Source organism: Heterodontus francisci, chromosome 7 (genome assembly GCF_036365525.1).
Source record: "Heterodontus francisci isolate sHetFra1 chromosome 7, sHetFra1.hap1, whole genome shotgun sequence".
Taxonomy (NCBI): Eukaryota; Metazoa; Chordata; class Chondrichthyes; order Heterodontiformes; family Heterodontidae; genus Heterodontus; species Heterodontus francisci.
Window position 1 is genome coordinate 120895132 of NC_090377.1, and position 23358 is coordinate 120918489.

Sequence of the window (23358 nt, forward strand, 5' to 3'; positions counted from 1 at the left end):
GTTGCAGTCACCGCGGTCACCTTTGTTTTTATAGAGGGTGATGATGTTGGCTTCGCGCATGTCCTGGGGTACTGCTCCCTCGTCCCAGCACAGGCATAGCAGTTCATGTAGTGCTGAGAGTATAGCAGGCTTGGCACTCTTGATTATTTCAGGGGTAATGCTGTCCTTCCCAGGGGCTTTTCCGCTGGCTAGGGAATCAATGGCATCACTGAGTTCCGATTTGGTTGGCTGTATGTCCAGCTCATCCATGACTGGTAGAGGCTGGGCTGCATTGAGGGCAGTCTCAGTGACAGCATTCTCCCTGGAGTACAGTTCTAGGTAGTGCTCAACCCAGCGGTCCATCTGTTTGCGTTGGTCAGTGATTATGTCCCCCGATTTAGATTTGAGGGGGGTGATCTTCTTGATGGTTGGCCCAAGAGCTCTCTTCATGCCATCATACATTCCTCTGATGTTTCCGGTGTCTGAGGCCAGCTGAATATGACTGCATAGGTGTTGCCAGTAGTCGTTTGCGCAACGCCTAGCTGTTCTTTGTGCAGTACTTCTGGCTGCTTTAAGTGCTGCGGATGTTAAATCGCTGGGGGCTTTCTTGTAGTTCAAAAGTGCAATGCGCTTAGCGGCTATGACAGGTTCCAGCTCTTCATTATGAGATTGAAACCAGTCTGCATTTCTCTTCGCACTTTTGCCGTAGGTGGTCAAAGCTGACTCATAGATGGCGTCTCTGATGTGGGCCCACTTGGTCTCAGCATCCCCTGTGGGAGTGTTTTGAAGGGCTGTTACAAGTGAATTTAGAAATTTTTGTAACAGCTGTGGGTGAGAAATTCTGCTCGTGTTGATGCGCGGGTGGCCCTTCTGCTTGGAATGATGCAACTTCTTTGGTCTGAGTCTAACCTTGCTGCACACCAGGGAGTGGTCGGTGTCGCAGTCCGCACTGTGGAAGCTGCGTGTGATTTGAACACTGTTTAAGGCGGCTCGCCTTGTGACAATGAGGTCTAGCTGGTGCCAACGACGTGATCTTGGGTGCCTCCATGAAACCTGGTGACAGGGTTTAGTGTGAAAGAACGAGTTGGTGATGCAGAGGTTATGATAGGTACACAACTCAAGCAGTCTCTGCCCGTTCTCATTCATCCTTCCAACGCCATAGCGCCCAAGGCAGGAGGGCCATGAGTCATGGTCGGCCCCAACCCTGGCATTAAAGTCCCCCAGCAGGAATAGGTGTTCGGTGTTGGGGATGCTGCTAATGATGTTATGGAGTTGTTCATAGAACTGGTCTTTAGCTTCAGGTGCGGAGCAGAGTGTTGGAGCATAGATGCTGAGTAGGTGTACTGGACCAGAGGTGGTGAGCAGTCGGATGGACAGTATGCGTTCCGAGCCATTTGAGGGAGGCTCTATCATGCTGAGCAAGGAGTTTCTGATGGCGAAGCCCACTCCATGCTGTCTTGGTTCTTCAGGATCCCTGCCCTGCCAGAAGAAGGTGTAGTCTTGCTCTGCTAGAGAGCCACTCGCGGGGAGGCGAGTCTCCTGAAGTGCTGCAATGTCCACATTGAATCTACTGAGCTCGTTGTTAATAATGGCGGTCTTCCGAGAATCGTTGATTTGTGTAAGGTCTTCCGACAGGCCAGGACACATAGTTCTGACGTTCCAGCTTGCAAAGCGAAGGGCTGGTACCTTCTTTCCTTTTTTCATGTTGTTTGGTGCGGTGTATCAGTCCACCTTTCGGGCAATGACCCTGAGCTCCAAGCACCCATTGAAGCAGGCAGACTGTGGCGGGACAGAACCTTATTGACCGGGGGCTGCCCGGTTTGAGGCGGGCTGTAGCTGTCCAGTGAGGTGCAATGACCTCTCCCACCGACAAAGGCAACCCGTGGCGCCCAGTTTCTACGCCAATTTATCTGGACTTATAACCCGTAACTGCTGCCTTCCGTGTTGTTTTAGTCGCTGTGAGGCAACTATGGAGTGACCTCTCCATGGCGCATGCCTGGGCAAATTTATGGAGGTTGAGAGTTGCCCAGTCGTCAAAACCCCCCTCTCGGCCTTTCTGGTGGGGTCCAAAGGAGTGCAGGACACGACGTTTGGCACCAGTATGGCTGCAGGAACTGCCGGAAACATGCCAAAGGTGACACATGACCGCCTACGGGGTTCCGCTCCGGATTTTCTGTTTGGGTTTACTCCCTTAGCCTTGGTCTCTCCCGAGACGCCCACAAGGCAGTGGGGTTGTTGGGGCCCCTACACAGGTGTAGGATGGTGCCGGTGGGAGGAGGGGATGCAGTAAGGGTACAGAAACACTAATCACTCAAAGTAGTGATGCAATTAATAATATCATTAAAAAAGTAAAAGGTTCATTTCTAGAGGGAAAGGATGGAAATCTAAATAAATTATATTAAACTTGTATGGAATCTTGATTAGACTGGCTGTACACAGTTCTGATCTCCATATTATAAAAAGGATAGAGAGGCACTGGAAAAGATGGTATAAAGAGAAGGTTGAGGGGTGACCTGATATAGGTCTTTAAGATTATGAATGGGTTCAAAAGGGTAGATGCAGAGATTTTTCCACTTTTGGGGTAGTCCAAAAATTGAGGCCATAATATAAGATGGTCACTAATAAATCCAACAGGCAATTCAGAAGAAACTTCTTTACCCAGAGAGTGATTTGAATGTGGAACTCGTTACATGGTATAGTTGAGGTGAATAGCATAGATGCATTTAAAGTGAAGCTAGATAAATACGAGGGATAAATGAGTAAGAGATTATGCTGATAAAGTTAGACGGAGAGGGATGTGAGGATGCTCGTATGGAGCATAAACACTGACATGGATCAGTTGGGCCGACTGGCCCAACTAGAGTAGCCTCAGTCCCAATTAGTATAGATTTCTCAAAAGCTGCTTCTGCCTGATCATTGCTGAAACCTTTCTGCTTAAAAATACAGGAGCCATTGACAAAACGCGACAAGGGACAGGTCCAGACAACAAACCCTCTCAAGGAACAAGCTTCCAGTGTAGAGAGTGACACACCACTGAATCAAACTATAAACATCTCCGCATCAATGGTGGATGAGCCAGTACTCACAAAACTGCCTACAACTGGGGCCACATCTGATGAAGTCAACCGTGAAGAGAGTGACCAACAGGAAGGGGTCAGTGATGTGCATTAAAAGTTGAAGTATTGGAATAGGTGTGTACTTACACAGTGCATTGTGGTTTTGGAGGTTTTCCTCTTTTGGTGATGGGTAATTTATTCAGGATGTCTAACTCCACTGCCTCAGGTCATCAAGCAATATTGGTATCACCAATGCTAATTAGAGACAGCATACTGAAAGGCCTAGACATCCAAACCCATCCAGAAACGGACATGCAAGGGGTGGTGCCTGCACTGAACTTGGCTGTTGCAATTGACTCAGTCAGCATGGAATATTTGTGTTGCCTGATCATTATCTTGACTATTTCTTAGGAGTTACATCCCTCCTTTTTGTTTTAATCCATCTTGTCAGAATTCCTTTTAGGACTTGCACTAGAATGATCCCCCAACATTTGCATCGAACCCATAAATATCCAAAATTTTAAATTTTTCAGGTGCATGTGACTGTATTTATGACATTATTTCCAATGTTTAACTTGGTGATCATAACCCCTTTCCCCCACCCCAGCTCACACACTACCACCGCCACCCCTATCCAGGTTAAATAGAGTTGTTCTTTGGTTTCTTGCCCTGGAAGACCTACACTCAAGAGTCAACTATGAAGGAGGGTAGAAAGAATAAGAAGGCCACATTCTCCTTGGAAAATAAGAATCGGAATTGGGTAGAGGAACAAAGGAATCTAGATACAAAAATATTAATCACTAAAATTATTGTCAGAAGTTAATAAGGCCATTAGAAAAGTAGACTGCCATTGATTTCTGGAGGGATAGAATTGATAAGTAGTTATGCTAAACATAGAGAACCTTGGTTAGGCCACACTTAGAATATAAAGACCAGAACAGCGTTCTATTAAGGATACAGAAGCACTGGAAAAGTTGCCAAAAAGATTTACAAGAATATCGGAACTGAGTGATTGAATCTACCAGGAAAGACTGAACTGGCTGAGGCTGTTTACTTTTTCTTTCGTGGAAAAGAGATGGCTGCAGGATTTCTTGATTGAGGTCTTTAAGGTTGTGGAAGGGTTTAAAAGGGTAGAGGCATAGAAGATTTTCCATATATGGGGAAATGAGATAGTCACTAATAAATCCAGTAGGGAATTCAGAACAAACTTCTTTTTATTTTATTTAGAGACACAGCACTGAAACAGGCCCTTCGGCCCACCGAGTCTGTGCTGACCAACAACCACCCATTTATACTAACCCTACAGTAATCCCATATGTCCTACCACCTACCTGCACTAGGGGCAATTTATAACAGCCAATTTACCTATCACCTGCAAGTCTTTGGCGGTGGGAGGAAACCGGAGCACCCGGAGAAAACCCACGCAGACACAGGGAGAACTTGCAAACTCCGCACAGACAGTACCCAGAATTGAACCGAAGTCCCTGGAGCTGTGAGGCTGCAGTGCTAACCACTGCGCCACTGTGCTGCCCATACCCAGAGAGTGGTTAGAATGTGGTACTTGTTACCACATGGAGTAGCTGAGGTGAAGAGATGCATTGAAGCAGAAGATAGACAAACACATGAGGGAGAAAGGAATAGAAGGATATGCTGATAAAGTTAGATGAGGAGGGGTGGGAGGATGCTCGTATGGAGCATAAACACTGACATGGATCAGTTTCACTGTATTTGCATTCTACGTAACTCTAAGTAAAACCAGTACAGGTTCAGTCCCAATAAGTATAAAAGCTCTCCCTAAAGCTGCTTTTGCTTGATCATTACTGAAACCTTTCTGCTTATTAACAAAGAAAGCTCCATCAGGAACCAATTCCGGACTGGACTTGGAAAGAAATGAAACTCCAAGGGAAGAATTTTCAAGTGCAGAGAGTGACGCACAGTTTAATGTAACTACAGAGAGCTCCACACCATTCGTGAGTACCTACAGAACTGCCCAAAACTGGGACCACAATTAATAAAGTCAACCTTGAAAACAGTGAGCAGCAGGAAGGGGTCAGTGATGTATATTAATAGTTGAAGGGTCAGACATGGAGGTGTGTAGTGATTTTGTACATAAACAGCGCAATGGAATTTATTTGTACCCTGGCTGTCTTTTCTGAGTTTTTCCACTTTTGGTGGACATTGATTTATTCAGGGTGTCTCGATCAATTGGCTCAGGTCATCAAGCAGCATGGGTATCACTGACAATAATTAGAGATGGTAAATTGAAAGGCCTAGAGCCTGTATTCTCTTAAAGAAAAAATGGTTGAAGGGTGGCCTAATAGAGGTCTTGAAAATTATTGAAGAGTTTAAAAGGGTAGATGTATGGCAGATCTTTTCCACTTGTGGAGGGAGGGTGGGGGGAGGGGGAGGGTGACCAAAAGTAGAATCCATAAAATGTAAGATAGTCACTAATAAATCCAAAAGGGAATTCAGGAGAAGCTTCTTTACCCTTAGTTAGAATGTGGAACTTGCTACCACATGGTTTAGTAGTGGTGAATAGCATAAATACATTTAAGGGGAAGCTAGATAAATATATGAGGGAGAAAGGAATAGGAGGTTATGCTGATAAAGTTAGATGAAGGTAGTTGGGAAGATGCTCATGTGGAGCATGAACACAGGCATAGATCACTTGAGCCGACTGGCTATTTTCACTGCCTTGAATTCTATGTAAAGCTTGAACAGCCCCAGTGCCAGTTAGTATAAAGACCTCCCAAAAGCTGCTTCTGCCTGATCATTGCTGAAACTTCTGCTTATAAACACACAAAGTTCCATCAGGAACCAATTGCAGACTGGACTCCAACAGAGACAAATCTCTAGGGGAACAATTTTCAAGTTCAGAAAGTTCATTCATAGGTGATCTGGTACTTCCAGAACTACTGAAAAGTGGGACCACACCTGATGAAATCAACCAGGAAGTGAGTGACCAGCAGGAAGGGGTCAATGATGTGTACTAAAAGTTGAAGGGTCGAGACAGGTGTGGGGTGATTTTGTATGTACACAGCGCAATGGAGTTTATTTGGAGCCTGGTGTGATTTCAGAGTTTTCCTTCGTTTGGTGAAGATTTGTTTGATTCAGGATGTCATGGTCTACTGCCTTGGGTCATCAATGATAATGGTATTACTGATGCTAATTAGAAACAGCAGATCAAAAGGCCTGATCACACCCAGCAAAGGCCATGCAGAGGAGGGGCTGCATGATGAACATGCCTGTTGTAATCAACTCAGGCAGCATTTAATATTTATGCTGCCTGATCATTATCATGAGTCCTTGTGAACAGAGTCACATCCCTCTTTGTTATTCTATTCAGTCCTTTCAGCATTCCTTTTGGCCCTTGAACTGAAATTCTGACATCATTTGCATCTAACTCATGAATGCTCAAACTATCTAATTTCTCCAGAGCTTTATATGACTGTATTTGACATTTTATTTCAAATGCTTCTTTAACACACTATTTATGATCCCTTCAGCCCACCTCCCCCACCAACCACCACTTAGTTTGGCCCAATGCTTATGTTTAGGGCTCTACCAAATTCACAGCCAGGAAGAACTTGTCACGCCGTGTGAAAATCTGGGTCCTCTGTGAAATCAGCTATTTTGTTCCACTTGTACATACAAAATGTAGGGGATCCATTTTAAAACACTTTTTAACCATTTTTATACCAGAGACAGAGCCGAGTATGATATAAACAGAGGCATGGTCAAATACTGTCTTAACTGCTGCATTGGGGTGAGGGAGAGAGAGAGAGAGAGATTGAGAAAGGACGAAGGAGAGAGATACAAGGTTAGGTGAGACAATAAGCTGTGAGGAAGACACAAATAGACTACAAAGGGAGATAGACAGAGAGAGAGAGAGAGAGATGGATAGGGACAGACCGACAATTGGAGAGAGAGGGAGAGAAAGGGAGAGACAGAGGCAGAGAGAAAGAGACAGTGAAAGAGAGGCAGAGACAGAGAGAGGCAGAGAGAAAGAGACAGTGAAAGAGAGGCAGAGAGAAAGAGACAGAGAGAGAGGTAGAGACAGGGGGAGGCAGAGAGAGAGAAATGGTGTGAGAGACACACAGACAGAGTCATGGCACAGGGAGAGAGACACACACATACAGAGAGACACAAAGAGAGAGCGAGAGAGAAACAGAGAGAGAGAGAGAGACAGGAAGAGGTAGAGAGAGAGAGGCAGTGAGAGTAATGAACTGTAGTCTATTTAAAGACAAAGAGCACAGACCAATGGAGGCTAAGGCCTGTGACCTAAAGCAGCCTGTGCAGCTAGATAAAAGTAGAAACATAGTATGGTTACAGGACAGAAGGAGGCCGTTTGGCCCATCATGGCCATGCTGGCTATGTGCAAGAGCTACTCAGCTAGTTCCATTCCCCTCCCTTTTCCCCGCATCCCGGAAAAAATGTTCTCTTCAGATAATTATCCAATTCCCTTTTGAAAGCCATAATTGAATCTGCCTCCATCACACACTCAGGCAGATCCTAACCACTCACTGCATAAAAAAAAAGATTTTCCTCATGTCACCATTGGTTCTTTTGCCAGTCACATTAAATCGTTGCCTTCTGGTTCTTGACTCCTCCACCACTGGGAACAGTTTTACTCTGTGTACTTCGTCCATACCCTCATTACTTTGAGCACCTCTATCAAATTTCCTCTCAACTTTCTCTTCTCTACAGAGAACAGCTCCAGCTTAGCTATCCATCTTCATAACTGAAGTCTCTCATTCCCAGAACATTCTTGTAAATCTTTGCTGCACCCTCTCCAATGCCTTCACAACCTTACCAAAATGTGGCACCCAGAATTGGACACAATACTCCAGTTGAAGCCAAAGTAGTTTTTAACAAAGATTCATCATAATTTCCTTGTTTTTGTACTCTATGCCTCTATTTATAAAGTCCAGGTTCCTGTTTGCCTTATTAATCAATTTCTCAACCTGTCCTGCCAACTTCAACGATTTGTGCACATATACCCCCGGGTTCCTCTGCTCCTGCACCCTTTAGAATTGTATCCTTTCTTTTATATTGCCTTTCCTTGTTCTTCCTACCAAAATGCATCACTTCTCTGCATTAAATTTCATCTGTCACGTGTCCGCCCATTCCACCAGCCTGTCTATGTCCTCTTGAAGTCTATCACTATCCTCCTCACAGTTCACAATACTTCCAAGTATTATGTCATCTGCAATTTTGAAACTGTGTCCTGTACACCCAAGTCTAGGTCATTAATATAGAGCAAGAAATGCAGTGACCCTAATACTGACACCCAGGAACCCCACGACATACCTTCCTTCAGTCCAAAAAACAACTACTCACCGCTACTCTGTTTCCCGTCACTCAGCCAACTTTGTATGCATGCTGCCACTGTCCCTTTTATTCCACAGGCTTCAACTTTGCTGACAAGCCTGTTTTGTAGCACTTTATCAAATGACTTTTGGAAGTGCATGTACAACCACATTATCCTCATCAACTGTTAACTCATCAAAAAAACACACAGTGGCAGAATAGCACAGCGGCACAGTGGTTAGCACCGCAGCCTCACAGATGCAGGGACCCAGGTTTGATTCTGAGGTACTGCCTGTGCGGAGTTTGCAAGTTCTCCGTGACTGCGTGGGTTTTGGCCGGGTGCTCCGTTTTCCTCCCACAGCCAAAGACTTGCAGGTTGATAGGTAAATTGGCCATTATAAATTGCCCCTAGTGCAAGTAGGTAGTAGGGAGTATGGGATTACTGCAGGGTTAGTGTAAAAGGGTGGTTGTTGGGCGGCACAGACTCGGTGGGCCGAAGGGCCTGTTTCAGTGCTGTATCTCTAAAATAAAATTTTAAAAACTCAAATTCATTAAACACTATTTGCCATTAATAAATCAGTGTTGGTTTTCCTTAATTAATTGACACTTGTCCAAGTGACTGTTAATTTTGTCCCAGATTATGGTTTCTAAAAGCTTTCCCCCCCCCCATCGAAGTTAAATTGACTGGCCTGAAGTTGCTGGGTTTATCCTTACACCCTTTTGAACAAGAATGTAACATGTGCAATTCTCCAGTTGGGACCACCCCTCTATCGAAGGAGGATTTGAAGGTTATGACCAGTGCCTCCTTAATTTCCATTCTTAATTCCCTCAGTGTCCTCAGATGCATCTGATCCAATCCTGGTGAATATTCAACTTTAAGTAGACAGCCTCCTCTATCAATTTTTAGGCCATCCAGTGTCTTAACTATCTTCTCTTTCACTACAACATTGCATCTGCCTTTCCTAAGGAAGATAATGCTGTCAAAGTAGTCATTTAGTGTCAGCTATGCCCTCTGCCTCCATGCAGAAATCCCTAATTGGCCCTACACCTCCTTTTACCACCCTTTTATTATATAGATGCCTATAGAAGATTTTTGGATTCCCTTTTATGTTGCCTGCCAGTCTCTTATTTCTTTTTTCCAACTCCCCTCTGAATTGTCTATATTCAGCCTGGTTCTCACTTGTATTATCAACCTGACATCTGTCATACTCACCTTTTTCCTGCTTTATCTTACTTTCTACCTTTTTTGCCATCCAGGGAGTTCTGGCTTTGTTTGCCCTACCTTTCCCCCTCATGGGAATGTACTCAACTATACCCGGAATTATCTCATTTTTAAATGCAGCCCATTGTTGAATTACAGTTTTGCCTGACGATCTTAGATTCCAATTTACATGGGCAAGATCCATTCTCATTCCACTGAAATTGGCCCTCCCACCAATTAATTATTTTTACTCTGCATTACTCTTTTGCCCTTTTCCATAGCTAACCTAAACCTTATACTATCACTGTCCCCTAAATGTTCCCCTGTGAAACTTGATCCATTTGTCTCATCTCATTCCCTAGAATCAGATCCAGCACTGGAAAGGCACTGATATAGAAAATTCTCCTGAACACGCTTTAGAAACTCTTTTCCCTCTTTACTTTTACATTACTATCCCAGTCTGGATTAGGATAATTCAAGTCCCCCAGTATAACTACTCTATAGTTTTTGCATCTCTGTAATTTCCTTGCAAGTGTATTCCTCTATATCTTTCCCACTAGCTGATGGCCTATAGAATACACCCTAAAGTATAAGGGTACCTCTATTGTTTCTTAACCCGAACCAAATGGTTCTGCCCTTGACGCCTCCGCGTCTTCCTCTCTCTCTCTCTCTCGAGCACTGGGCTGGATTTTACCTGCTCTCTGGGGACAGGTAGGGAGGCAGGAAACCTGGCAAATTGGCACAGGAAGGCAGAGGGTGGTGTGCCAGTCGCCTTCCCACACTCAAGTCATCTTGCTAGTGTCTGGAAAGGTAGCAGACAGCTTTCCCTCCCAGAACCTAATTGAACCACTTAAGTGGCCAATTAAGGGCCTTTTCCTGCCTTTGCTGGCATTTTACCAGCAGTTTGGGGGGGAGGGGGGGGGTCCTCTGTACATGGAGAGACCACCAGGTAAACCATGGCAGCCTAACGACTACCCCCACACACCACTGCCACCCCCCCCCCCCCCCCCCGGGGGCCTACTTCACTAGCCCCAACACCCCCAGACTCCAATTACGTGGCTTGGAGGGCAGACTGTCAATGTGCCCTCATCTTCCAGGTGCAGCCCCACCGGTGTCGCTACTGAGTTGCCAGCCCTCTGATTGGCTAGCAGCTCTTGGGGGCAGGCCACCATCCTCAATAGGGACAACATGCAGCCCCAGGCCCTGCTGACTACCAAAGTGGGTTTGCCCACCCACCCCGAATACTAGTCCAGTGACATGACTGTCTTCCTCTGCCACTATCTAATAGCACTACAGTAAGAAATGGTCTATCAGTAAGCTATCGGTCTCTCCCAATTCTTTATCCATCTTGTTTTTTTCTTCCTAATATTATCTCCTAGTTCCCAGTCCCCTGCTAAGTTATCATAACCTCCCCAATACCACTACCAAACTGCCCCACAAAAATAAAAATGACGGCCCTTTTTCATCTTCGAACATAGATAACCTCACAGGCACAAAAATCAGTTTAGCACTTTCAGTTTGGAATGTGACTCTTTGGATACCCAAAGTCTAGTGGGTGAAAATACTACCTGTTCTAGGACAAAGACTTACAAACTACAAAATCCCAGGCTTGATTTCCCCATCTGAGAGGAGTTAGCTGATCTCATTCAGAACAGCTATTTGGAGTGTTGCAATGGACCTTTGGACTGAGGCTGTTTCCTAATCATTCATCAGTTTGTGCTGAAGTCACAGTTACTTCAGAATTTCTCTCTCATGCTTGTATTATTGAAGATTCTTGTGACTTTCCCTTTGGTTGCTAATTTTTAAAATCCCTGCCACTTGTCAAAATTCTAACTGCTGTGTTCATATTTTAATGCATAGTTTTATTTTCAGGGTACAGACTCAGGTACAGCTCCATATCCATCAGAAGCTCCAGAGTCCAGAAAAGCATCAGATCCCACAAGAGATCAAACAAGCTCTGCAGTGATCAAGGCTCATCAGCAGGAAGATATTTTTGAATCTATGATTGCCTCAGCGCTGAAAGAACTGGAAATGGAAGCAAGTGATTCTGAAGAACAGGTGAGACGTACAGAAGACTTTCTCAGTGCAGGTAGAGGAGGCAAGGAGAGGGGAAAAAAAGAGCTTGTAGAGAGCTCAAGCAGCACAAAATGTGAAGCGGCTAAGTCGCAGTACTTTTTTTCCCCTCTTCCTTGCAGCATATTGTGACTTCTGATAAGTGTCCTCTATCACGCTACCGTGACTTGACATGGCATAGGTTCAAGCACTTGTGTGATTTATATATTGTTGATGATCAATGCACTATATAGAGGCAGACACCAGAGGTTTTCTGTTTACTCAAGGATTTTTCTATTCACCCCATCATGGGCCACATATGCGCATACCATGAAAGCCTTGTAAGGCCACCTGTGAAGTTTCAATTCAGCTCAAGCTGAAGCTATCAACAGATCTAGGTGTTGTGATTTAGAATTCATCCACCAATGAAACAGCAGCTTTGTCCAAACCTTCAAGACTGCAAAATTCCAACAGGGCAAGCCAGCAAATAACAACTGCAAACGGGACTAGGTTGCCTAGGCATCAAGGGCCAGTCCTCAGTAGCAGCAGGGCACAGAACGGACAACTTTATTCTAAGTTGTAAGTCTTGCCAGCCATGATGTATGGCACAAAGTTTTGAACTTTTCCAAATATAAAAACATTCTTCCTTCATGGGTAAGAGCTTCTCCTTAGTTGAACACCACCCAATAAGAAAAGTGGGAGGCAAACACATCGGCTGGGATTTTTTGTGACCCCCAAGGTTTGGGGGTGGGGGGCATGGAGTATCACCCTGGGTGCTGGGGAGTACGGAGGGCTCGTCCCCTCCCTACCAAGTGATCTGCCAGGGAGCGGGATAGGCAGACGACAGCCTTCCCAGCCAAAGGCCAATTGTTGCCTATTGCCAGCCAATTAAGGGCCTCTTCCTGCTGCTGCTGGGATGTTACCAGCAGCTGGGGCCAGGAGGTGGGGGGGGGGGGGGGGGGGGGTGGTGGTGGCGGTTGGGGAGGTTCCGCTGCCACGTAGGGGGATGCCTTGCAACACGAGGCGCCCTCCCTGTGGGCTTGGGAGGTCCCCTCCTTTGTGAACAATTTGTGGCCCACAGAGGACCCCCACCGGGTACATTATGCACCAGGACCCTCCCAACTGACCCTGGACTGCATGACCACACACCCTCTCTCCCCCCCCACCCCACCCCCCTCTTTTTCAGGGCCTTTTGGACTGGTGCCAGTGATCAACCTCATCTACCACTGGTCCCTGGTTCCAGCACTGGGCCCGAGTCCTCTGCATTCCTGGCAGTGGCCACCACGCCCAGTGGCGTTTCCGCTACTGCTGAACCTCCAGACCTTTGCTTGGCTGGTAGCTCATGGTGGCGGGATCCATCCTTAAAAGGGACAGGGATCCCAGCTCCTGAAACTCTGATTTGAAAAGACTAGGGGAATTGCTTCGGCAGGGCATTAAAAGGTAAAGGCAGGGTTTTCCCCCACCTTTTCGGCTCAATGCCAGGAGCCCTGCCTCCAGCACAAAATCCAGCCCAAGTGCCATTCTCAACATCCACTAATTCTTGTACTTAGAATTTAAGTTTAATGGTCAAGGATGAGGAATGGGACAGAAAATAATCCAAAAAAAAGGACATTAAAAATTGTGATGTATTCGATTTGTGTTTTTTTGCTGATCCCTTCCAATAACCCTAGTTCAGATGGTTTAAGCTCTCATCAGCAACCTCGAAACATTGTTCAAAATGTCAGAAATATCCAGGCAACAAATACATTTTCGTTACAAGCTGCATTTGCAATGCCAGAGATGAAATATCCAAAATCAGGGAAATGCGTACAAATAATTGTTCCTTTTTTTTCAAAAAAAAACACAGAAACGCCGTTCATCAACTGGTGACAGATGTAGAAAATCTATTTTATTTCCAGAAGTAGTGGTGACAGACCGAAAGCAAGGCACCCTGGGCTTCAAAATGCACAAATATGTATTAGAACAAGATAAAAAAGTTGTTACAAAACATCCCAAAGCAAAGGCACGATCCACAAAGGAGGCGTCCCAGGCACGGACAACATGCAGATATATACGAAAGGCTGAGCCTTCTGTGGAGAGGCTAGATTCTGAGCGCATTCTAAATACACTCAATAATGCAGTCAATAGCACAGCACCCAAGCAAGATATTCAGCGAAGTGATGATGTAGAAGAAGTGGTACCCCAGGACACACCATCACAACAGCCCTCCAAAAAAACACCCTAAGATGGCTCAATACAAGATCACTGCAAGGATGCACATTTATGCTGAAAGGACAGGGATGCACTAATTTTTAAATTTCTCTATGTAGTTATGTTCTAAGATACTGTGGTGCCTTGTTTTAAGTATTTTTTTGTTTGTCCTTATAAATCTACCAAATTTGACAACTGTAGCTTAAATCTTGAATGCAAAGTAGATTTGTAACATAAAACTCCAGTTAGTTACCCATTTCTCCTTTGAGCTCTGTACTATGTGCTTGACAGAATATTTTAACTATCTTTTAATTCCCAAATATATAACTAAGTGACAGTAAAATTATATTCACTCACCCGCACACCCAATTACTTCAGTTACCAATTACTTTGTTTGGCAAACAACTTCCCATCAAAATGAATGCCTGGCTAGGGCAGTGGAGGCAAAAACTCTTGGAATGATTCAATAGACAGTTATGTTTAATGGGGAGGCTAGAGGCTTCTGTGAAAGGATGGACTGCATGGTTTTCCCTCATCTGTACCTCTCCGTAAAGAATTGGAGCACGGCTGATAACTAAATCATTGGTAGCCAAAGTACTGTAGCAGTAAGAGGTTAGCTTACTGCCTCAACTCTCAGCCTGGCACATGCCAAAATGTGTCAGCTGTGGCTCAGTTAGCACTTTCACCTTTAAGTCAGAAAATCATGGGTTCAAGTTCCACTCTAGAAACTTAAGCACAAAATCTTCAGCTGACACTTCAGTACAGTGCTTAGGTAGCACTTCACTGTCCAAGATGCTGCCTTTCGGTTGCAACATTAAATTGAAGTCCTGTCTACCCTCTCAGGTGGGCGTAAAAGATCATGCGATGCCATTCGAAAAGTGGGCGAGTTGTCCTGGCAAAAACATATGCCTCAACTAACATCACAAAAACAGATTATTTTCTCATTATTACACTGCTGTTTGTGGCAGCTTGCTTTGTGCAAATTGGCAACCACATTACCTACAATACAGCACTTATAAAGTACTTTATAAAATGCTTTGGGATATCCAGAGGTTGTGAAAGGCACTATATAAATGCAAGTCTGTCTTTCATCATGGAATAGCAGCTGAATTACTTACTCACACTAAATGAAACTTTGACATATCAATCATTCCAGATAATTCCTTGTTTAAAAGTCATATACAGAGCTCTAACAAACTGACAATGATCTCAAAGACCATGCTGTCCAAACAATTAGGTCACATCAATAGAATACAGTAAAAAATGGTCATGTTACCTTATCACTTCTGAAAGTGGTCATGATGATACCACAAACACACTCATTTTCAACCATTTCCTTCAAACTATATATAACCACTCTTTTTAGGGAATGGCATAAGAGGAAGTAGTAGTAGAAGAAAAATATTACTGGTGGCTCCTTTATTTCTCCCCAAACAAAAAAAAGCAGCAATAGAAATGAAGATGCTTTCATTTAAAAGTCAATGTCACTGCAACAAATGCAGCCAGCATTGTGTCAGGCCTCATTCTGCTTCCAAGCCTCAATTACTCACAGCTACACATGGGTTTAGCAACACATGCCACAAGTTATTTTATTGTGTTTTATATAGGTAGTTATACGTTGTGCTTACAGTCATACATTTGTATGAAAAACAGTGATTTATAGAAAGGTTCAGCACTTTGATCTTACTAGCATTGATCTTGCAACAAGTTTCCTTGTTAAACTCAGCTTCAAGGATTGCTGCTTTATCGCAGCAAAATTTCAGACACTTGTAAAATGAGTAATTGAAATTTTCTTTTCAATTTAATGTTTTGAAATATAAAAACACTACGATTCTGTTAAAATATCTCCAACAGAAGGGATCCAAAGGGCATGAAGCTAACAATTCAAAGTATGTGGCCTTGTGAAATGTTAATCATTCCAGTTATTAAGCCTTCATTATTGTATATAGTATTAACTATAAATTCCTTCAGGCACGTGAAGGAGTCTTCCCTTTATCTTCACCTCTGTGGTGTACACATAGCTTCAAGTATTTATATTAATATGCAAGATTTTCAAGATAGTAGTCAGATTGCTCCAAGGTGAAAATAGTCTCTCAAACTGAAAACATTTAACTGTGGGCTGAGAATGGTTCAAATTTCTAAAAGAAATACCTTTTTCTTACATCACATTTAACATCAGGTGTGTGATATATGAAATGATATTCAGAGGTAAAATGTAGAATTTTTCCTATACACAAAAACATCGGACACCCTACTTATTTGGTATCTCACGTCTGCAATAGGTTCCATATTTTACAAGTTATCATCCAGTACTCTTATTTATAGGAAGCCAATTCTGAAGTTTTTGCAACCTCATCATATCACAAATGCTTACTAACACAGTAGTGCTGTATCTTAAAAAGTAGTTCAAATGCCTTTAGTGTTTCACTGATAGCACATATTTAAGAATAATCTAACGAAATGGTAGGCTGCTTCCTTATGTTCTGGAAAGGGAATTAAAAATAGTATAAATCACTACAGTTCAAAAACAAGGCTGTCAAGCATTTTAGGGTGCCCAGGGGTTGTGAAAGGTGCTACATAGCTACAAGTGCTCTCTTTTGTCATAGATCTGTTTAATTCACATGGGAGTTAAGAAATTTACATTCCTAGATCATCAAGGTGGTCCTCCCTGGAGTGTGGAAGCAGCAGGAATGATGGGCTGAATAGTGTCTCATTTCAAGATCTATGTAAGTCTAATTGTTATATTAATAAAAGAGGTCTTGATCACCTTTAGTTATCCCATTTTATGCTAGTTGAAGCAACCAGAGAGCATTGTGTAGAACCTCCCTTCCTGTGACAGTGTGATGGCTTGTCCACTTTGCATTACATAGGAACGTAAATTTACCCATAATCTATTTATCCTATTTACGACATCACTGGAGTGGATTTTAATGAGGGGGAAGTTTCACACAAAGTATCTGCTCTCAGGCAGCCCCCTAATTATAATACTGACATGAAACAAAAGCATATATACAGTTAGACTCTTTGGAATAATGGGCAGTTAAGCAGATTTTTTAAAAAAAGATAATAAATTGGTTGATTGATTTTTTAATTAGGGTATGAAATAGATTGCACAATAGGAGAAAACAATGGAGCACCCTTTTTGTTACATGCAAGGGAAACTGTTCATTGCTGACTTGTGGATGGAGTCTTCCTGGATTGTGGAATAGTGGGAGCTGCTAAGAGGTACCCAGTGTTTTCCTCTATCAAATCTGTATTGGTCCATCCATAGACTCATTCAGGATTCTGTAGAAAATCTCAAAACTTGTTGCAAGACCATTAACTAAACATTTAAAAACCCAAATGCCTGATATTCCTCTGGACACATTTAATCGTGACCCCGGCCCCAAACATCCCTCATGGTCAGGTTAAGTATCTAAAGCTGAATGAACATACTTGCCAAAGGTTCAGATTTTGATCACATGCCCAATTGCAGCAAGACCGATCCTGACTTAAGACCACTTTACACCATATAATATACCCAAGATACCAAGTAACATCAAAAATTATTTTTTGGATCCCTTAAGACAAAAAAGAAAATCTGCTTTGTTATAAGGTGATGGTTGATTCCTCCTCCTTCGCAAAATTCCAGGAAGTATGTATAAGGCACACCTTTCAATAAATTGATAATTTCAGTTGAAAAAAAAGCATTGAAGAAATCTTGAAGGGAAGGATCAGAAATAATGGGAGTGTGAGAGATAAAGGATTAGTTTAATTTCTCTATCGCCTCTCTTGCTGTCCTGCTACTGAGTCAATGGCAGAGGCCTGGCAGCAGGTGGCCAGCTCATCATCATCATCACCACCACCAGCTGTTGTGGCAGAGATGAAGGAAAAAAAAAAGCTGAAAATAACTTGGAGCAATGCAAAGAGAAACACCAGATGAATGCAAAGAGAAACACCAGATGAATGCAAAGAGAAACACCAGATGAATGCAACTGGTTGGGTCCGGGGGGGCACATTTTTACTACAAAAAAAAAAGCTTCTACAATCAAAGAATTTAAACTGGCTCACAGAGCCTCTCCAGCTTGTCATAAATACTGTTTTAATGAATTGTTTATTGTACAGCTTTTATATTAGCTTGGTCTTACAGGCCAAATCATGTTCAGTCACATCCTGCATAGTGTCTTCAAAACATCAAGACTGTTAAATAGCTTTGTACTACAATTGTTTGGAATTGTGGATACATGCCTCCAGTATGGGGAGGTTGGACCATGTCATCAACAATATAATTCTACCTACTGTACAGCAATGTGACCAAATCATATTGTTCACACCTTTGAATGATAGAAGTAATCACTTGCAATGCTAAACACTCTTTACTGGACAACAAAGAACATGAGATCAACAAACATTTTTGGTAACAATTCCTTTGTTCAAAAGCACCAGTACTAACCTCAAAATAATATTTTTTAAAAAGGCAGAAATACATACCAACAGTCCCAGAAAACAATAATTTAATGGGATATTACACTGCATAGCAGACCCCGATTTCACTGGGAGAAAAAAAACTGTAATGATGGGATATACCCAAGCGCTATACCATCGTTGAACCCAACTGCATAACTGTAAAGGAAATTATCAGACTGTTGGTGGCATGGTTCAGTTATATATAAATCTAAATGATCAGGAACTGTGTATACCATTTGCATTGCAAGTTCTTTTGATAAAATATAAAAACATTAACAGTAATTCCTGCGCCTTTAACAGATACAAAAAAAATGATGGTAGAAGGGATACCTTACTGGAGTTATGGCACAGAGAGGCACACAGCCCACATGTAAAATCATTTGAAACACCCATTAGTTCAAAACTGAACCATTTAAACTCAAGGGAGTACAAACCAAATTTATGCAACCCATCCTCATAATTTACCCTTTTCAGCCCTGGTGTCTTTCTGTTGATTCTGCACTTCATCTTCAAAAAGGCCAATCTATCCTCCCGAGATGCGGTGCCCAAACAGAAAAGTACAACAGATGAGGCCTTAAGGATCTGTACAACTGAAGACTCACTTTGGAATTCCAGCCCTCTTGGAGATAAAGGCCAACATTCCATTAGCCTTTTTAATTATTTTTTGTGCCTTTTGAACTAGCTTTTGATGTGTGCACATGGAGCCCTAAATCTCTTTCCTCCTTATCTCCTAACTTCCCTCCATTAAGAAAAGATTCTGATTTGTCTTTCTTGAATCCAAAGTGAATGGCCTCACAATTCTCCACATTGAACTCTGAATTCAGTCTGACAGTTTTGCTCACTCAATCGGCCATATGGCTATTTGTAACTTCCTGCTCCCACCTACACAATTTGTTTTGCTCATCAGGTTTCACATCAGCACTTTCTCCAGGTCCTGCGAACAAACTCTCCCCACACCTAAACCAAACAAACAATCTAGTTATACTAATAATCAGCTGGGAGCTGAAGTACATACACAATAAGAATTTCATTCAAAATGTGCTGTTCATGAAGATGTGATCTGCTGAAAAAAGCAGTAAGTGTTATTAACCTGAAGAAACGGAGGTTCCACACTGAAAAGCCAAATGAAAGTTCTGGAACCAGTTGAAACTCTCACTTTCACATTACCCATAATAGTTACGCTTCATAACTGAGCCTCGCATCAGAAACCGCCCAAAGGCACTTTGGTACATTTTTGTTAAACGATACAAGAAAGGTAAAATATAGTGTAAATGCAGCGCACACGCCTTTAGAGCTTGGGTCCCATTTTAAACAACGGAAACTGATTGCTCCAGTACTTTATAAACTCCTGCCAGACAGGAAAAAGAGATAAAGTTTGAGCTTTTCCTTTCCTTAAAAAGGCAGATATGCCTTCACTTGGTACATCCCAACCAGGAGGGTGGGTAGCTTCCCAAACATTGCAATTGAATATCTCAAGGTAACTTGCTTATCAGTTTGTCTTCTCCTTCAATTTCTACTTGGAAAAGCTCAGTGCTTTTCTGCTCTGTGCTTGGTCTCCACCCCAGCCCAACACCATGGTGTGGCAAAATTAGGGACACAAAACAGAGGAAACTGCAGGTTCAAATCTTTGTTTAACCTTCTAGGGCACATAGAATTCACTAGTGCACCAACACATCACCATAAGAGTGTGTTACAATACACCCAGCTTCAACTTTAATGTTGCACCTGTACAGAAGATATAAAGATATGTTCAAAAATATATTTGTGCGCTTGTACATGAAGCCAGTTTGAATACCTTGGGCAACTGTAGATGCTAATATTCCAAATTACCTTTCAAGGCATTAAAATAATACAGAAGAACAAAATATACCACTTGTAATAAGTAAGTTTCCAACCTGACTGCAGGATCATTTTGGATTAAGCTGTGTAAATGTTTGATCTCGATTTACAGCAGAGATGGAGCCCTGTAATGCAGGTCAGCAACTCCATGTACAATATGTTTAACACAAGGGTAACAATGACAACTGACCAATTTTATCACAGGCCATTTTCCATGCCTTCAGTTACCTTAATGGACAACTGCCATAAGTTGTCTCCAATTCAAACACATTTTGTTTACTTTTTGATAAAGAGGAAAACAAGTTGGGTAAAAATTTTAAAATTCCCAGTCACCATCTAGCTCTTGTAAGGGACTGATTGGGCCATCTCTCTGGGATTGTGAGGTCCCTGCTTTGGCCTGAGAACCAGAGAGCGGCACCGCTGGTTGAAGCAGATTAATCAGAGTCTTCTTGGTCTGTTTTTTCACCTGGAGAGAGAAGAGGAGAAAAGAGAGGGATAAATTAAAACCAGTCACAGGAAGGCAGTCTGCAATGGTGAGGGCTTCCAAAATGCCTGAAGCCAATCTCCAATGCAACAGATAAAATCTTCATTTAAATCTTAGTACTGACTAAAATATTATAAAAGGTGTTAAACAAAAGTAATGCTTACGATAGTGAACATCGAATTTTACACATACTTCTGTTATAGTGACAGAATCCAATACAATTTACTGATATTCATACAAGTTGCACCCACCCTGTCGCCCCACCGAGAAATTGGGTTTTATTCACTGCATATGTTTCTCAATAGAAACAAATTAAATTGCAAATGTCTAGACAGACATTTTTTTTCCATAGATTTCTTCTTCTTTGGCCTCCTTGTCTCGGAAGACAATGGGTAAGCGCCTGGAGGTGGTCAGTGATTTGTGAAGCAGCGCCTGGAGTAGCTATAAAGGCCAATTTTAGAGTGACAGACTCTTCCACAGGTGCTGCAGATAAAATTGGTTGTCGGGGCTGTTACACAGTTAGCTCTTCCCTTGCACTTCTGTCTTTTTTTCCTGCCAACTGCCAAGTCTTTTCGACTCGCCACACTTTAGCCCCGCCTTTATGGCTGCCCGCCAACTCTGGCGATCACTGGCAACTGACTCCCACGACTTGTGATCAATGTCAAGGACTTCATGTCGCGTTTGCAGACGTCTTTAAAGCGGAGACGTGGACGGCCAGTGGGTCTGATACCAGTGACGAGCTTGCTGCACAATACGTCCTTGGGGATCCTGCCATCTTCCATGCGGCTCACATGGCCAAGCCATCTCAAGCGCCGCTGGCTCAGTAGGGTGCATATGCTGGGGATGTTGGCCGCCTCGAGGATTTCCGTGTTGGAAATACGGCCCTGCCACCTGATGCCAAGGATTCTCCGGAGGCAGCGAAGATGGAATGAATTGAGACGTCGCTCTTGGCTGACATACGTTGTCCAGGCCTCGCTGCCTTAGAGCAAGGTACTGAGGACACAGGCTTGATACACTCAGACTTTTGGTGTTGTGTGTCAGTGCGCCATTTTCCCACACTCTCTTGGCCAGTCTTGACATAGCAGTGGAAGCCTTTCCCATGCGCTTGTTGATTTCTTCATCGAGAGACAGGTTACTGGTGATAGTTGAGCCTAAGTAGGTGAACTCTTGAACCACTTCCAGAGCGTGGTCACGGATATTGATGGATGGAGCATTTCTGACGTCCTGTCCCATGTTGTTCGTTTTCTTGAGGCTGATGGTTAGGCCAAATTCATTGCAGGCAGCCACAATCCTGTCGATGAGTCTCTGCAGACACTCTTCAGTGAGAGATGTTAATGCAGCATCGTCAGCAAAAAAAAAAAGTTCCCTGATAAGGACTTTCCGTACTTTGGTCTTCGCTCTTAGACGGGCAAGGTTGAACAACCTGCCACCTGATCGTGTGGAGGAAAATTCCTTCTTCTGAAAACTTGAACGCATGTGAGAGCAGCAGGGAGATGATGATTCCAAACAGTGTAGGTGCGAGAACACAGCCCTGTTTCACGCCACTCAGGATAGGAAAGGGGTCTGATGAGGCGCCACTGTGCTGAATTGTACCTTTCATATTGTCATGGAATGAGGTGATGATACTTAGTAGCTTTGGTGGACATCCGCTCTTTTCTAGTAGTCTGAAGAGACCACGTCTGCTGACGAGGTCAAAGACTTTGGTGAGATCAATGAAAGCAACGTAGAGGGGCATCTGTTGTTCACGGCATGTCTCCTGTAGCTGGCATGTCAATGGTGGATCTCTGCTCGAAAGCGACACTGTGCCTCAGGATAACACACTCAGCCAGCTTCTGGAGCCTGTTTAAAGCGACTCGAGCGAAGACTTTCCCCACTATGCTGAGCAGGGAGATTCCACGGTAGTTGTTGCAGTCACCGCGGTCACCCTTGTTCTTAGAGGGTGATAATATTGGCTTTGCACATGTCCTGTGGTATTGCTCCCTTGTCCCAGCACAGGCAAAGCAGTTCATAGAGTACAGAAAGTATAGCAGGCTTGGCACTCTTGATGATTTCAGGGGTAATGCCGTCCTTCCCAGGGGCTTTTCCGCTGGCTAGAGAATCAATGGCATCACCGAGTTCCGATTTTGTTGGCTGTAGATACAGCTCATCCATGACTGGCAGAGACTGGGCTGCATTGAGGGTGGTCTCAGTGACAACATTTTCCCTGGAGTACAGTTCTAGGTAGTGCTCCACCCAGTGGTCCAGTTGCTTGCGTTGGTCAGTGATTGTGTCCCGATTTAGATTTGAGGGGGGTGATCTTCTTGACATTTATTTTGCCATAGATTTTAAAAAACTGTAAATGCTGGAAATCTAACCAAGTGTCCTCCACCCTATAAAATGCCTCTCTCTCGAGATTCAAGGCACCTCCTGTCTATTTTCAACATCTTCCACATACAGAATATAACCAGAGTAAATACGCACCCGTTTGAAGAAGGGGTGGGCTAACAACATGCTTGCTGATGGTCTGGAACAGAAGAGAAGCATATTATTTATTTAATCCAAATAAAGTTGGTCAGTTTAGTAGTTACAAAAAAAACTTCTCTAGATCAATTTTTTTTTATAAAAAGACAAACTAATCCCATTAATTCAAAGCCACAAATCAAATTACTGGTTAGTCTGAATTCCAGGTTTAAAATGATCTTTGGTGCTATTTTAATGCAATTGCTTAATTTAAGTTATTGGATAATTCCATTCCTTTTGGATATAAAACTTTGAATTACCAGGAGTAGACTGTATTTTCTTCCCACTACACACCATTTCCT

The 23358-nt window shown here is 43.2% G+C and overlaps 2 protein-coding genes across 7 annotated transcripts in view; one reads left to right on the forward strand and one right to left on the reverse strand.

Annotated features, from left to right (window-relative positions):
• LOC137372288 (biorientation of chromosomes in cell division protein 1-like 1) overlaps positions 1-14782 on the forward strand; it is a 55985-nt gene extending 41203 nt beyond the window's left edge. Inside the window, exons 6-8 of the mRNA XM_068036057.1 lie at positions 2926-3132; positions 11419-11604; positions 13445-14782. Coding sequence (XP_067892158.1) covers positions 2926-3132; positions 11419-11604; positions 13445-13822 — 771 coding nt within the window. The 3' untranslated portion in view covers positions 13823-14782. The remainder of the gene's footprint in view (positions 1-2925; positions 3133-11418; positions 11605-13444) is intronic.
• LOC137372289 (STE20-related kinase adapter protein beta-like) overlaps positions 13467-23358 on the reverse strand; it is a 46259-nt gene continuing 36367 nt past the window's right edge. For all 6 annotated transcript variants that reach the window (XM_068036063.1, XM_068036059.1, XM_068036061.1 and 3 more), the window contains 2 exons: positions 23018-23060; positions 13467-20539 (listed from right to left, as the gene is read on the reverse strand). In XM_068036063.1, the coding sequence (XP_067892164.1) occupies positions 20390-20539; positions 23018-23060 (193 nt within the window). In that variant the 3' untranslated portion in view covers positions 13467-20389. The remainder of the gene's footprint in view (positions 20540-23017; positions 23061-23358) is intronic.